The sequence below is a fragment of the Sinohyriopsis cumingii genome, chromosome 11 (assembly GCF_028554795.1).
Source record: "Sinohyriopsis cumingii isolate HCF-2022 chromosome 11, ASM2855479v2, whole genome shotgun sequence".
NCBI lineage: Eukaryota > Metazoa > Mollusca > Bivalvia > Unionida > Unionidae > Sinohyriopsis > Sinohyriopsis cumingii.
Genome location: NC_142971.1, coordinates 33,175,179 through 33,191,270, shown reverse-complemented (window position 1 = coordinate 33,191,270; position 16,092 = coordinate 33,175,179). Strand labels below are relative to the sequence as shown.

General features: G+C 30.7%; 1 protein-coding gene across 1 annotated transcript in view; it reads right to left on the bottom strand.

Moving 5' to 3' along the window:
- Nucleotides 1-16,092, bottom strand: part of LOC149787878 (F-box and leucine-rich repeat protein 13-like) — a 104,942-nt gene that overhangs the window by 79,022 nt on the left and 9,828 nt on the right. The window contains exons 4-7 of the mRNA XM_089974116.1: nt 13,487-13,554; nt 10,380-10,500; nt 4,734-4,767; nt 4,215-4,324 (exon numbers count right to left, since the gene is read on the bottom strand). Of these exons, the coding sequence (XP_089830242.1) occupies nt 4,215-4,324; nt 4,734-4,767; nt 10,380-10,500; nt 13,487-13,554 (333 nt within the window). The remainder of the gene's footprint in view (nt 1-4,214; nt 4,325-4,733; nt 4,768-10,379; nt 10,501-13,486; nt 13,555-16,092) is intronic.

The window sequence follows — 16,092 nt, the reverse complement described above, 5'->3', positions numbered from 1 at the left end:
TGATAAAAATCCTGAGCTAAGATTTCGACCCTGTCTGAGTGCTATCGACTTATGGTCAAAATTAATTTGCACATGTACAAATCACTGTATCATAATCTCCATTAAGTACACAAATGCAAGAACTGACCTTTGACTTGACTCCAACATTGAGCATGTCTGGTTTTCAAAACTGTCTACAGCAGCGCAGACATGTTTCTCAGTCCGGACAATTACATATTAGCTCTTTAATGTAATTGTTACCAGTTTCTCTTTTTCTTAGGATTCTTTTCCCTTTTTTCTCTCTCATTTTTCATGTATATTTTATACCTAGTGCATAAAATTTGCATTACATAAATGATAAATTACTCATACTTTAATTCTTCTCATACTGCTAATAGGTAATTTGTATACCTCTAGTATAACTCTGAACACTTAGAAAACTTTAGTAATTTAATATACACTGCTCAATCATTTTAGTGCATCTGGGTAGCTTGCAAACATGCTTTTAACATCAAGGCAGGTGTGAATCCTATTTTGTTCTTATAGAAAAGGCAAAACAACTCCTATATACCTAACGAGAAAATTGCTAAATGAAAGCTTTATACATGTATATTGCTTCTTTTAGTCTTGACTATAGTGCTTAGTATGGGTGTCATGAAATTTGACAATTATAATAAGATATATATTTTGTAAGACTTTCCTTAACAAAAATATTTAGTTAATAAAATAACACAATATATGACAAAATGTCAATAAATGAAAATATTAGTAAATGTCTACTTGTGACAACATTAGAAATGATATAAAATAAGCAAATCATGTCATGTGAAAATAGTCAATTGACTGTCAAAGAGATGATTGCGAGTATCTTTGTGAGAAATTAATTAATGTACTTAGTTGCTAAGCTAGCTTGATTTGCCAACCCATGAAAACTACATGGATAGCTGATACACTGATACAAGCTAATTACTTATGAAATGTCTCCACAAAACATTTCAACATGACAGTAACCTCATGGTATAGGTCAGCCTAATTTCATGTTCAAATTACACACCATGGACAACACTTTAGTCAGTCTGTAGATTGTTCTTCAAAATTTAATAAAATGTAAATATTTTTGTCTTATTTCTTTCTTTCTGTAATTTTTTTATTGTATCCATATCAAATGTTTTGGAACAATGCAATAGCCATGTGCTGAACTTGTTTATTAGCACAAACAATATGGAGTGGTTCTGTCATTGTCATGTACTACTGACAAAAAAGTGTATGCTGATATTTAAAATTGTTATCTTGAGGAAATCATCATTGATGCATTTGTCTCAGTGCATTTATGACTGTAATTTAAACTATGAAGCTTTTGGTAGTTTATATTTGTTTTCAATGGATATGCATCCTCTGATATTGAGATGGTGGCAACTAAAACATTACTGATGCATGAATTTGTGATGTACAGTAACTGTTTGTCATAAATTTATGTGAAAATAACTGACAAGATTTAATATCAATGTTAAAATTCATTAGATGAATATTTACAATAGACAAAGGAGATTAAAATTCTTAGGTATCAATGAAAGTAGCAGTCAGTGACTTTGAGCTTTGACCTTTACACCCCGAAAATAGGCTACTACCTTACCCTCAATTCAACCTATCCACAAAGTTTTGTCCAGATCTGTGATAATGGCCTATATTATTATGCAGAAATCATTTTGGTTCTTTCAGTCCCAGTGACCATGACCTTTTATTTTTGTTGGACCCCAAAATCAATAGGTTTCTTCCTTACCCCTAGATGCAAACCATCCACAAAGTGAGAATTTTTGTTATTGTGCAGAAATGAAATTGGTAACAGACAAGATCAGTGGATGTATGTACAACATGATAATGCAATACACTCTAACTTATCACAGGAGTATAAAAAAAGAATTTTCATTTTAGCAGAAAAGATGTCTACCATTACAATCATGTTGGATGTTAGATGGGCACAATTTTCATTTTAGACCATCAACATATCATAAGAAATTTGTAAATGAAAACGCCACAGACCCTCCATTCAGGAAAAGTAGTTATAAAGAGATATGTTTCACGGGCATCATGTTTATTTCAGATCAGCTATACCTCAAAATGAAACTGTATGCCATGCTTCATGACTTTCCTCCAAGATGCTTAGAAGCAGTAGCAATAACAACTGCAAAATGACAACAAGTGACGGAGTGATTGATAGATGGATGATGGACACAGGACCATTGTATAAGCTATTCTGGTCTTCAACCAGAAGATCTAAATCTATTTTCATAAAATAAAACTGTATGCAAAAATGAAAATACATATTAGAGTTGTACATATATTTTCTTTTTGCTCCAAACTAATATTGTGGAGACTATGTCTCCAGTATACTTAACTATTCATGTCAAAAATTTATGAAAATTAATTGACAAAAACAAAGACTTCATCAGATTAAAAAAATGCAAATAGGTTTTTCACTAGACAAATCTTAACAACTATGTAATTAATCAAATTATTGATAAAGAATAATTTATCAGATATAAATGGTATGTACAAAAACACATAATATTTCAAGAAATTTGATTCTTTATTTACAATTATGGTGACATTCACCCTAATGGTCATGGCAACTGAATCAAGTTAAAGTAGCCAAACCATGCACACAAAATGACCAATTCAAATCATTTGATGATATTTCAAGATGGCCTCTAACACTCCAAGTTTGTGGTCTACAGTAAATCAATTCTGGAGTTAAGAATCCATTTAACGAGTTTCAGTGGGTAATTTATATTCTGTCCATTTACCGTTATTCTTGATAGTTCTGTTAAAATCCAGTTTGAAAAAGTTATGGCTATTTGCCAAGTTATTTTTTTAATGAAAATGCATGTAAGAAAGGGGTTAAAAAAGACGTCACAAAAGCACTGCTGTTACTTTGCAAAGGTTAATTTTAGACTTGACCACAAACCAAAACAAGTATAATCGTACTAACCAATGTCTCCTGTGTCACAAAAGAGGCAAAATAAAGCAATAATTTGTGAATATAATACAGCTAAATGAAGCTATGATTTACGATATGGGGTTAGAAATCCTTAATATAAAAACATTTCATTCATTTTTTCTTTTTTTTTTTAAATTCCTGAAAATAAAACTTTTCTTTCATTGTAATAACTTTAAAAAATCAACTACATAAAAGGTTTCACAGACTAATGTGAAACTTTGTAAATGACTAAAAATGTTGAAATAATGTAGCATGTATTGTGGAGAAAACTGGACACCCAAGAAGAAACCCAAAACCTTGTATTTAACCACATAATTTCCTTCAATATCTTTTAATTCTGCTGAAAGTCCTTTTATACATTTGATACCAAAAGACTAAATCCAAGTAAAGTATCTTCACACTTTTGTGCTTATGTTTTTATTTATTTCAACATGTCTTTTATGTGACTTGAATTTATCAAGCATTCAACTGAATGATGAAAGACTTGTCATTGTGAAAGAAATAACACAGAAATCTTTGTATTTATATCTGATATCCATGTTTTGCTTGGCTTCATCTTTTTGCTGGTCTGTTTATACAACCAAAAATTTAGCTCAGTTTGCAATGATAAGCCAAAAGAAATAGAGCCATAAACAGTTAACAAGGAATATACAGCAGAAGTTAAAACATATGAAAGGCTACAAAATGAAAACTTGAAGGAGCTTCTGGTTGTTCTGAGCTTTCCAATGCTGCAGACAAGAGAAAGTTGTACACTAAGAATGAGTATCCAAGTGATCAAAGTTTCACTGCATATAGCATTACTTCAAACGAACTCAAACGTTTTTAACTGGAAAAATATACTACCATCTACATAACTACCCCAAAATTCCAAAGCCACCCAATATACTGCAATCTCTCCATCAACATAAAAAAACTAATTCCAACAATGAAAAAGCAAATTTGCAGACAAAAGACTGACTTTATCTGATTAGAAAAATCAACACCACTTAGACTTATACTAAATACATAGATATAGAAGATAAAGCGCTGCTTAAAAATAATGGTAAACATCTACCACCAAATTATATATAACAAGCACAAATATACACACAATCCTGTACTATAAATAAATTCTGATGCTGACACTAGTTCCTTTATATTCTTTAAAGATTCTCTTCACTAAAATCATTCCCTATCCTACTAAGAAGCTATAGATATGTGGATAGAAACATTTAACTGAAATTACGATTATACAAACCTCAAAGTATTCCCTCTGCAATCTAGCATCTAGTGTATCTTTGTGCCATGCCCTGAAGATTAGCCTTCCCCATGCAACAAAGAAAACATGCCTCAGTTTTTGAAAGCTCACTAAAAATACAAAAAAAAGAAAGAAAAAATATAAATTGCAAGGAAAAATAGCTAGATGTCAAATTTGAAACACAAGACAGTCTATGTAAAAGAATTCTGGCTGCAACTGCTAGTGATGAATATTCCTGTTCATGAAATCGATCATATTCCATGTATTACTTTCGAAATTAGATAAATAACATGAATTTGTATTATTTAGAATATTGCTTAGGAAAGTCAATATGGAGAATATATAATTTTTCATAATTTTACTAATACAGACTGCATAAAATACCATTCATTATATTCATTTTTTATTTCTGCTTTTCATATTCTTTGTGTAAACTGCAACAATATCAATATTTTATCAATATCTCGGAGATATTTCACTTTAAAATCGAACATTAAACTACATGTACAAAGCCCTCACTTGCTTGTCTTCCCTTCCGAAACTTGACCCATTCCTGCAAAGAAAGAAAAGATTCTGAGTATAAAACAATAACATCCAAGAAGATCAAATGACAATCATAAATATCTAAAATGGATTGGAAAAAATACTTTCTTTCATGTTTTAATCAGAAAAATTCCAGATAATTTCTTTCGGGAAAGACACAGACCGGTATGTCTTAGCTACTTGTATAAAATACATGCCAAATGGCAAACCAGTTAAATCCAGCTCAAGCACAGAGTATAATACAAGATTTAACACCACATCAGTACAATCCTGACTATGTATTGCTGATGATAATTAAGATTTAAACAGTAAATGGAACAACTAGAAAAATTATTAAGGAAGATAAACCCTTCCAAATAAAAGTAAATTTCATGAAGATAAAAGACAACGTTCCTAAAAAGATAGTAAAAATGTAGTTCTTTTTTGGTGGAACTAATTTTAATTATGTAATACTTATATGCTATTATTGCATTGCTGTATCTTTTCCTGGCACCTGTCCCCAGTCCAAGAACATTATTTTCTCATCCAATTTGTAATTGGAGGTCTAGAACAAAACCCATGATCCCACCCAGACTAATATCTTAATCAACTTCTGGCAATCAAAATATCATCGTTCTTTGACTCTGATCAAGACTGAAGAACATCAGATTGGGGACCAAAGAAAAGGTAGGCAGTAATAGCAGGTGAGTATAACATAATTAAAATTAGTTTTACCCCCCACCCAGAAATTACATTTGAATAGTAGTTATACATTACCTACTATTATTCCATTGTTGGAATAAGATAAGCTGTCAAAAGAACTTGACACTGATGTCAGTAAACTGCAGGATTAATTGACAGCTTGTTGGGCTGACACAACCGGATCCAAAGAAAAAACATGCACATATACGAGATTTCCAGAAGGCAACCTTCATGACATCACCCAACAAAGAATAATTACAAATGGCCCAATATGCAGCAATAGCTCTGATCTTATGTGGTTTGACTTTCATTAACGACAGATCTCACTCAATGAGAGATTGATAAGCTTTCTAAATACTTTGAACATCCACCACAAATGACACTGGGAATTCCAGTTGGAACAGGAGCTATCAAAGGTAGCCGACTTGGCAAAGAAAAGAGACTAAATCATAGTTACCAGTGAAATGTAAACAACCATTGTTCAGTGAGAAAGCATGAATTTCACTCAATCTTGCTAATGATAGGGAATTGAGGAAGACTATTTTAAGATTTATAAGTTTAGATATTAACCAAAGAACATGAGAGGTTCCATCTAAGCCTTAATGAGAAAATGAAGAAAATTAGAAAATGCGATTAATGGGTGGCTAACAGAATCAACATACCTCACCAATTACAGAAAATGATCCACTTTGTACTGTAAAACTTGGAAATCAATTGCCTTTTAGCTGTTGCAAGTGCATTTGGTAATATGGTCATTCCTTGGATTGTTGACCAACTGGTTGAGATCACTGAACCATTATCCCTGGACCACAGGGGATTTATGATTATGAATAATGAATTGGAAGTCCTCACTGTGAAGACTGTGGAGAATTCTTATGAAATGTGAGAACGTATACAGTCAATCCTATCTCAGATTTAAAGCATTCAAAACAAGCCATCTGGTCTGAGCTTGTTAATCTAGCCTTGTTGTGAACAAGTCTACCACTGGCTTTCCCCACAAATGCATGCTACTAAATAGTGTTTGAATATTCCATGAGAACTGCTCTCCCTGTGCTAGACATGCTCTCCACCACAATATTCCTCTTCCCCATGATGTATTGGACTTCACTGATGGTGTCTAAAGGAGGAGGTTTCTAACTCTCAAGCAGTGAGAAGGTGCATGAAAGTCTTCTTAATGTCTGAGATACACAAAGATCAACATCTTGTCTTTAACGACCAAGATGCAGTGATGTTTCATGTAGCTGATGTACCTTTGAGATGCAAGAAAAAGTGCCTGCTTTTAGGACTGTTGATGCCAAAAGCTCCTTCCAGAGATCACAGGCCATGCAGGTTTATACCCCATGGCTCTAAGTGAGACCCTAGAATGAAATGGTGGTGCAGATGTAAAGGTAGGAGTGAGGTTCCAAAGCTTGCATCAGAAGTCTGGTCCAAAACCTGGTCTGATTTTTCAGCAATTCAGATGTTGATGAACCTTGGATTTTAAGGGGCTCCAGTGAGAGATCTCCAGCTTGCTCGATGTGAGAACTGGCAGGGCTGCATGCAAAGCCTTCTTGAAGGAACTAAGTCTGCTGCCATGTTCAAAGTCTCCAGCAGAGAAGGAGAGACAACCAGACAAGGCTTTGTCCTCAAGTCTTGCTAATTCTGTTCAGATTATTATGAACTACTCCTTGATGGATGAGAAAGTTTGAGAAGGGATCATATCCGACTTCTGCTGATTGGGGATTAGGTCTAGTTGAGCCACCATCAAAAGAGAGACTGATATCTCTGAAGTGCATGTCTGAGAATGCTGAGCATCAACCATTTGTTGAGGTACTGGAGGACATAACTTGCTATTACATCCATCACCCTTGTAAAGGCTCTGGGAACTGAAGCAAGGCCCAAAGGAAATACCAGAAACCAAAATATCTCCTGCTCCAGACCAAACCACATGAATTACCTGTGTACTGGGAATGTGATGCTACTGGAGATCTAAAGAGATTGGGTGCTCATTCTCTCATACTCTCTCATTTCATTACATGCATATTTAGTTAAAAAATTATTTAATTATTTATATCATTTTTAATATAACTGTATGAGATTATTTTTTGACATTTGTTTTTAATATACCACATATTTCATGTAATTTTTTGTACATGAAAGAGTAATTATTAATTTCAGTGTACGAAAAATTATATTTAAAATAAAATTATAATTCAGTGGTACTGACCATGTATGTATGAAAAACAAAGGAATAGTAGCCAAACAAGTGCTACAAAACACACACTACTCGACAACCTAATGGTACAAATGTACAAAGTAAATATATATTTTCTGTCTCATTCTGCTCTCAACTCAAAAATCTAATTACAATAAAAATAAAAGTACTCAAAAAGATTTTTGTTGTTATTAGTGAAAGAGAGAGAGAGAGAGAGGATTATGTCTCAGTGTGCAAGCTTCTCTGCATTTAGAGCATACTCCTTTGTAGCTGTTATGTTGTGTAATGTTGGCAAAATTATTAAGATGGTTGGAACATGTATTGTATGCAATGATATCAGTCCACATTGTCAAGAAATTAAGTGCAACTTGTATTCTTTTAGGAACAATAACCTCATTATCAAATTGCAATATAAAAAATAAAGAACTTGATTGTTGTTGTTGTGGGGTTTAGTGCCATTTTTCAGCACACGATAGGCTATACATGGCGGCCAGTATTAATGGTGGAGGAAGAACCCAGGAAAACACAGGAAAGAACCACCGACCCACAAGAAGCTACTGGCTAACTTTCTAACATACCCACATAGGCTGAATCCGAGACTTGAACTGGCGCAGACAGAGGTGAGATGGCAGTGATCCATAACGGAGAGCGCTTTAGACCACTCGGCCACTCGGGGCCCGAAAGAACTTGAAATCACGATTTAGTTAATGTGCGAAAGCGTGTGTGTGTGTTGTGAGAGAGAGAGAGAGAGAGAGAGAGAGAGAGATGAAACAAAATTTTGTCAGTGTACAAGACCGTATTTATTCAGGGTGGTTTTTATTTGTAGCTTTTGTAAAAAGAAAAAAGACTATTTTCAGTTACCTGATGATTGTGATAATCCTCATGTATTTTGACACTACTATATTCAATTATCAATTAACACCTCTAAATTGACAATTCATTTTTGTTTTAACTATGATATACATTGTCACAACAATCACATGGCTATGCAGTGTTATTTACATGGTAATTAACATCCTTAGAGCTTTGGTTATTCTAGCTGAAACCAGACAGAGGGAAGAATTGCAGAATAGGTCAAATCAGCAAGGCTGCCAGTTGGGAAATGAGGCTCTCTTCAGGGAAACAAAAATCTGTCAATGCGCTATTGAAGCTATTGCCCATACAGTAGATGTTGTAATGACAAGGGATCATATGTATTACTTGTTATTCAAACTCACCAATAAAGACAACAATAGAGGGGTATATCATACAATAGATTCGCAATAAAATGTTAATTATATCCAAGTCAAAACAGTACAAGCACTTAAAAGATAGCATATATGTAAATACGAATCGATTTAACAGTCTGTTACTTTCAAATTTAAGATAGAAAAAGACAAGTTTTTTATATTTTATTTTTGTATGAAGATGATGAAACAATAAGAATGGTTGATCAACGGTCTGTGGTCTTCACTTTAGCATGTACTGAGATGTAATTTTTGTTGGATATGAAAACATCAAAGAGCTTCAGAACTCATTTTGAAATGCATATGGGGTTTTGTTACGATGACAGACTTAATAAGGAGAACTAATTAACGATAATATTTAAAGGTATATTCTGTGAAGTCTTTGTCCACATGTTTATAAACACCAGTTGATACTGTAATCACAATAAGAGAGCTTATGCATAAATCATTGTATTTTCTCACCAACAATTAATGATTAATTTTTGTATAAAAAATGGCAATACGGTATTTTCGATCTTTTTTGCAAACTTAAATCTTCTCAGTAGAAATTTTACGTCTGATAATTTAATGAATTTTTGGAAAAATACAAAGTGATATGTACAAACAAATATGATACATTTAAATAATTATTATTTTGATAACTGGATTGTGTACAAAAAATTAATGGGTATGAAAAAATACATGAAATAGTTACTCTGAGTAAATAATTTGAATATTCAGCATGCAAATAATCAGTGTCTTACTGTAGTTCTCACTTGAGACTGGCTGTGGTGGCAAGTCAAGTCAACAACCAACAGTATTTTTTTTTTAAAAATGAGTTATTCAAAAGTCATGTACATTCAGTTTTACTGCCTCATCATTCCCATATACTTTACTTAAATTCTTTGTGACAAGCATCAAGTCATTTAAATTCTAAGTATAACAAATATAATCACTACCACTTTCTCACATTACTTTTTATTCTTTACAATAAAAAGCTCATAATGTGTAGAACTGGATTCTGAAATATGTAATCAGCCATTCAATACAATTTAGTCATATCTCAAATTTGAGGAAAAGCCTCATTTGAGATTTAAAAAAAAAAAGATTATTTCAGGAAAATCCAGGATATTAAAAATGTACTTTATTAATTAATGCCTGCTTAATGTTCAGTGAAAAACTCATGATTCTAAATGATGCAACAAATTTTAAAAATCTCAATCTGAGAAGAAAATTTTAGATGTTTGTTGAAACAAAAACGTGGCCCTGTGATGATACAAACATTATGATGCTAAAGTCAAACTCAATTAAAAAGTTCCAATATTTGATTGGCTAATGTAAAATCACCAGCCAATCAAATGTTAAACTCAATTAAGGTTTTGATGTTTGATGGGTAATCAAAATTACAAGCCAATCAAATGTGAGAATTTGGGATTGAGTCTGAATTTGAGAATGATACCGTTTTCATAACCTTTGTACACTGTTTGACTACTTATATGTGGAGAAACAGATATCTAGCAGTGTTTTCTTCAGTTTTCTTACAATCCATGCTGTCAAATGAACCTTCATCAGGCGGTGAGAGTGATGACGGATTGCTACAATTGTTTTATCATCCATTTTAATTATCTTCCTTCTTCTCAATAGGTAGAACTCCAGCCAGCCACTGTAGAGAAAAATTAAGATAAATTTCAAGTAAATCCTAAGTGTAATTTAACATTTTTGGCAATAAACTGGCAAAACTTGATTACGATTGGATAATGTAACTGGTAAATTTCTGTTCCAAGTCTAGTAGCATATGTCAGAGACAGTCTTAACTGTGCTTATACAACACAGATTTGAACTGATTGCTCTTGATTTTCATATAAAATGAATTTAACACTTGACAATGAAGCATCAAATATGATAAACAAAATTTCTTACTTTGACAAACTATTTTATTCATTGTAAATTCATCAAGCTTATACCGAGTTAAATAAAGCTTAAAGACAAATACAGAATTTGAAGCCGGTAGCAGGTAAAGTGATTAAAACACATGGTTTTCATGACAATGTTTCAAGTTCCATTTCCCTTTGGACATCAATTATAAGGATAAGCATTCACCCAAGCATAGTCACCAATCTGGCAAAATCTGTCAGTAAAGGGTCGTGAATTCACATTTGCAGTTGGCCACTAGCCAACCTTGTCCTGGGTAACAGGCAATCTGGCACATATTGTGTTAAATTTATTTGACTAAAAGGACATCTGGTGCCCTAGCAGCTTAACATCCATTTCGCAAAGTTTGTTTGACAAAATGGACATCTGCTGCCCTAACAGTTAAATACCATGTGGAGAATATGGTCTATATAACATGTATACATTCAGTTTTTAATAAGTTCATTACTTTTCATCCAAACTGACTGAAACTATATATCTGATAATGTGATTAAGGTTTTCAAAGGAAAAATCTTTTGTAGAACATGCAATGCTAATGCATAAGCAAGGTGATCCATTAATTCTGCATTGAGATCCCAACACCTGGTACTGCTCATTGTAAACTCTTTTACAACTGTCATACAAATTATATAAAACTATATTATGAAAATTTAATTTAATTGTCATACAAATTACATAAAACTATATTATGAAAATTTAATTTAACTGTCATACAAATTACATAAAACTATATTATGAAAATTTAATTTAACTGTCATACAAATTACATAAAACTATATTATGGGAATTTAATTTAACTGTCATACAAATTACATAAAACTATATTATGGGAATTTAATTTAACTGTCATACAAATTACATAAAACTATATTATGGGAATTTAATTTAACTGTCATACAAATTACATAAAACTATATTATGAAAATTTAATTTAACTGTCATACAAATTACATAAAACTATATTATGAAAATTTAATTTAACTGTCATACAAATTACATAAAACTATATTATGGGAATTTAATTTAACTGTCATACAAATTACATAAAACTATATTATGAAAATTTAATTTAACTGTCATACAAATTATATAAAACTATATTATGGGAATTTAATTTAACTGTCATACAAATTACATAAAACTATATTATGGGAATTTAATTTAACTGTCATACAAATTACATAAAACTATATTATGGGAATTTAATTTAACTGTCATACAAATTACATAAAACTATATTATGAAAATTTAATTTAACTGTCATACAAATTACATAAAACTATATTATGAAAATTTAATTTAACTGTCATACAAATTACATAAAACTATATTATGAAAATTTAATTTAACTGTCATACAAATTACATAAAACTATATTATGGGAATTTAATTTAACTGTCATACAAATTACATAAAACTATATTATGGGAATTTAATTTAACTGTCATACAAATTACATAAAACTATATTATGAAAATTTAATTTAACTGTCATACAAATTACATAAAACTATATTATGAAAATTTAATTTAACTGTCTGTCATACAAATTACATAAAACTATATTATGAAAATTTAATTTAACTGTCATACAAATTACATAAAACTATATTATGAAAATTTAATTTAACTGTCATACAAATTACATAAAACTATATTATGAAAATTTAATTTAACTGTCATACAAATTACATAAAACTATATTATGAAAATTTAATTTAACTGTCATACAAATTACATAAAACTATATTATGAAAATTTAATTTAACTGTCATACAAATTACATAAAACTATATTATGAAAATTTAATTTAACTGTCATACAAATTACATAAAACTATATTATGAAAATTTAATTTAACTGTCATACAAATTACATAAAACTATTATGGGAATTTAATTTAACTGTCATACAAATTACATAAAACTATATTATGAAAATTTAATTTAACTGTCATACAAATTACATAAAACTATATTATGGGAATTTAATTTAACTGTCATACAAATTACATAAAACTATATTATGAAAATTTAATTTAACTGTCATACAAATTACATAAAACTATATTATGAAAATTTAATTTAACTGTCATACAAATTACATAAAACTATATTATGAAAATTTAATTTAACTGTCATACAAATTACATAAAACTATATTATGAAAATTTAATTTAACTGTCATACAAATTACATAAAACTATATTATGAAAATTTAATTTAACTGTCATACAAATTACATAAAACTATATTATGGGAATTTAATTTAACTGTCATACAAATTACATAAAACTATATTATGAAAATTTAATTTAACTGTCATACAAATTACATAAAACTATATTATGAAAATTTAATTTAACTGTCATACAAATTACATAAAACAATATTATGGGAATTTAATTTAATTTGTGATGTCACAGATTGCAAAACTAATGGTTCTGGAAAAAATTATTCCTAATTTTAGGTTCATCTACATGATCTTTAGTAAAGGAAAAAAAATATGTATGTAAAAAAACGGTGTTTCTGGAGTTTACTCAATTGTTCTAAGTTTCAAAAATGGTTAATGCTAGCAGTCATCTATTCTTCTATAAAGTGTTTTGTTTTTGTTTCTGAAATGCTGTAATTTATAAATAATGTCTATTACACTGAAAGAAGTTAATTTAACATGCAGTACATTAATTACCAATCAAAATGATACATATCAATAACAAACCTGAAACACAGCCTCTTCAGTTTGGTGTTATAATGTTCGTATGCCAATGCTAACATTGCTGGTGTTGGCTGAAATCAACCAAAGCAAAAGCAGAACATGTTACATGTACAGTAAAAGTATAATGAAATATGATGAAACAAAATTTAAGATATTGCAAAGAACATCACAAGGTTCATACAAATTGATATATACCAGTGGTTCCCAGTCTTTTCGAGTATGAAGGCAAATTTTGCAGACCCCCAATTCGCTTACCACTTGAAATAACCCCACAGCCACTCAAGAGACCCATGGCCCACAGGCTAGTAACACAAATTTGTATATTTCCTAAAGGTATGACATTTGGACATAATGATAATTGGGACTTTCGTAGCTCCAATGGGCCTTGTTATCCTCAATTATATATATATATATATATATATATATATATATATATATATATATATATATATATATATATATATATATATATATATATATATATATATATATATATATATATGTATATATTTCAGAACAGGAACAATCTTCAGTGCTTTTTGAAAACAGTATAAAACTTGCTGTACCAGTGAAATAATTATGACTGAATAGACATCGTAAAGTGAAATTTACAGAATATCATAAAAATCAAATCTACATACATACATACATACATACATACATACATACATACATACATACATACATACATACATACATACATACATACATACATACATACATACATACATACATACATACATACATACATACATACATACATACATACATACATACATACATACATACATACATACATACATACATACATACATACATACATACATACATACATACATACATACATACATACATACATACATACATACATACATACATACATACATACATACATACATACATACATACATACATACATACATACATACATACATACCATACATACATACATACATACACACATACAACCCCAAGGTGAATGCCAATCTCCATAAGTTCATACAAATGGAAAGCATCAAGAAGTACCACATAAACCAGCTTAAAAGGCAAGTCAAACTGTGAACAACAAAGAGCCTAATCTGCCATAGCATAATGTGACTGCAGATCAAAGTCCAGGTTGTTTGTTTTATTGATTACTCCTAATAAACTGCACAGACCCAGATCTGCTGGTGCATTATGTGATGGCAGATCTGGGTCTGTGCAGTTTGCAGTTGGACTCATCTTATAAGTGACTATATACAGTATTGTTTGAAGACAATATATTTTTTAAACTTATCATGTTATTAAATTCTAAAGTTGATTGATAAGCATAAGGGCTGGAATTTCAGTAATCTACATGAAATACAAAACATGCTTGATGTACTCAGTCTGGTATCAAATAGTAAAATTGTCAGAGATTTAAATCCATATATAAACATAAAATAATACATTTTTTGCTCATGCTGATTAGTTTAATAGACAAAACTTACAAACAGCACAAATTAAATATACGTAACATCTTGTTAGGGAACAAACAAAGATGCAACAAACAGTGGAACTAAAAGACAGTATTAAAGTTATGGAAGAATTTGTACTGATATTGATCTTCATATGGCAGTTTACCAATGCATTTCAATATGTCAATATATGGTTACACCACTACAAACAGTATTGTTTAACCAATTTCATTGATTTCATATCTACCAAACACTCATGTAACATTCACCAGTCAAGTCAGCTAAATATCATAAGTTTAATTCAATTTTGTTTTAAAATACCAACAATTTGTGTTACAAATGGAAATGAATTTTATATCCAATTTGTTACTTTTTATCATACACATAAATTTAGAAAGGTAAAACAGCTGAAATAATATAATTGTTTCTTTTCTCAATCCAAGTGTCTTTATTATCTATTCAACAATGTATCCTTTTGGCAACTGTAAAGAATCTGAATTTGTGATAAATAAAATAGACTGGTGGGCAATGAGTTTTGGGGGTTCAAGGAATCTCAAGTGACTCATAATTCATTCAAAGACCATGGACATGAACTGAATGCTGACCGAATTAACTATCATACATACTCACTTATGAGTCTAAAATGCAAACTAAACAGACCCAGATCTACCATTTTATAATGCACTGGTATATCTGGGTCTGTGCAGTTTGTTAGTAATAATCAGTAGAACAAACAGTACAGACCCTGATCTGGAGGTGCATTATGTGACCTTTGTTATTTTTGCAGTCTGACTTGACTTATAGGCAAGTAAATATGGTATTCATACCTTATGTGCACTGAAGTTCAGACATCAAGAATTATTAACCACAGACCAGTTTAATCTAGAAAACACAGCAGAAAACACTTGCTTTTCATCTTTACAATATTGAGTTTGATCCTTTACACCAACATATTTAATAATTAGTGACTGGCTATCAATGGTTGGTGGTTTTCTCCAGCTACATCACCAAAAGACTACTCATATTACCACCTATGCTCTCCAGAATACTCACTGATACTCATGGAAATGAATTTTATATCCAATTTGTTACCTTTTATCATACACATAACTTTAGACCCAGATCTACCATTGTATAATGCACTGGTATATCTGGGTCTGTGCAGTTTGTTAG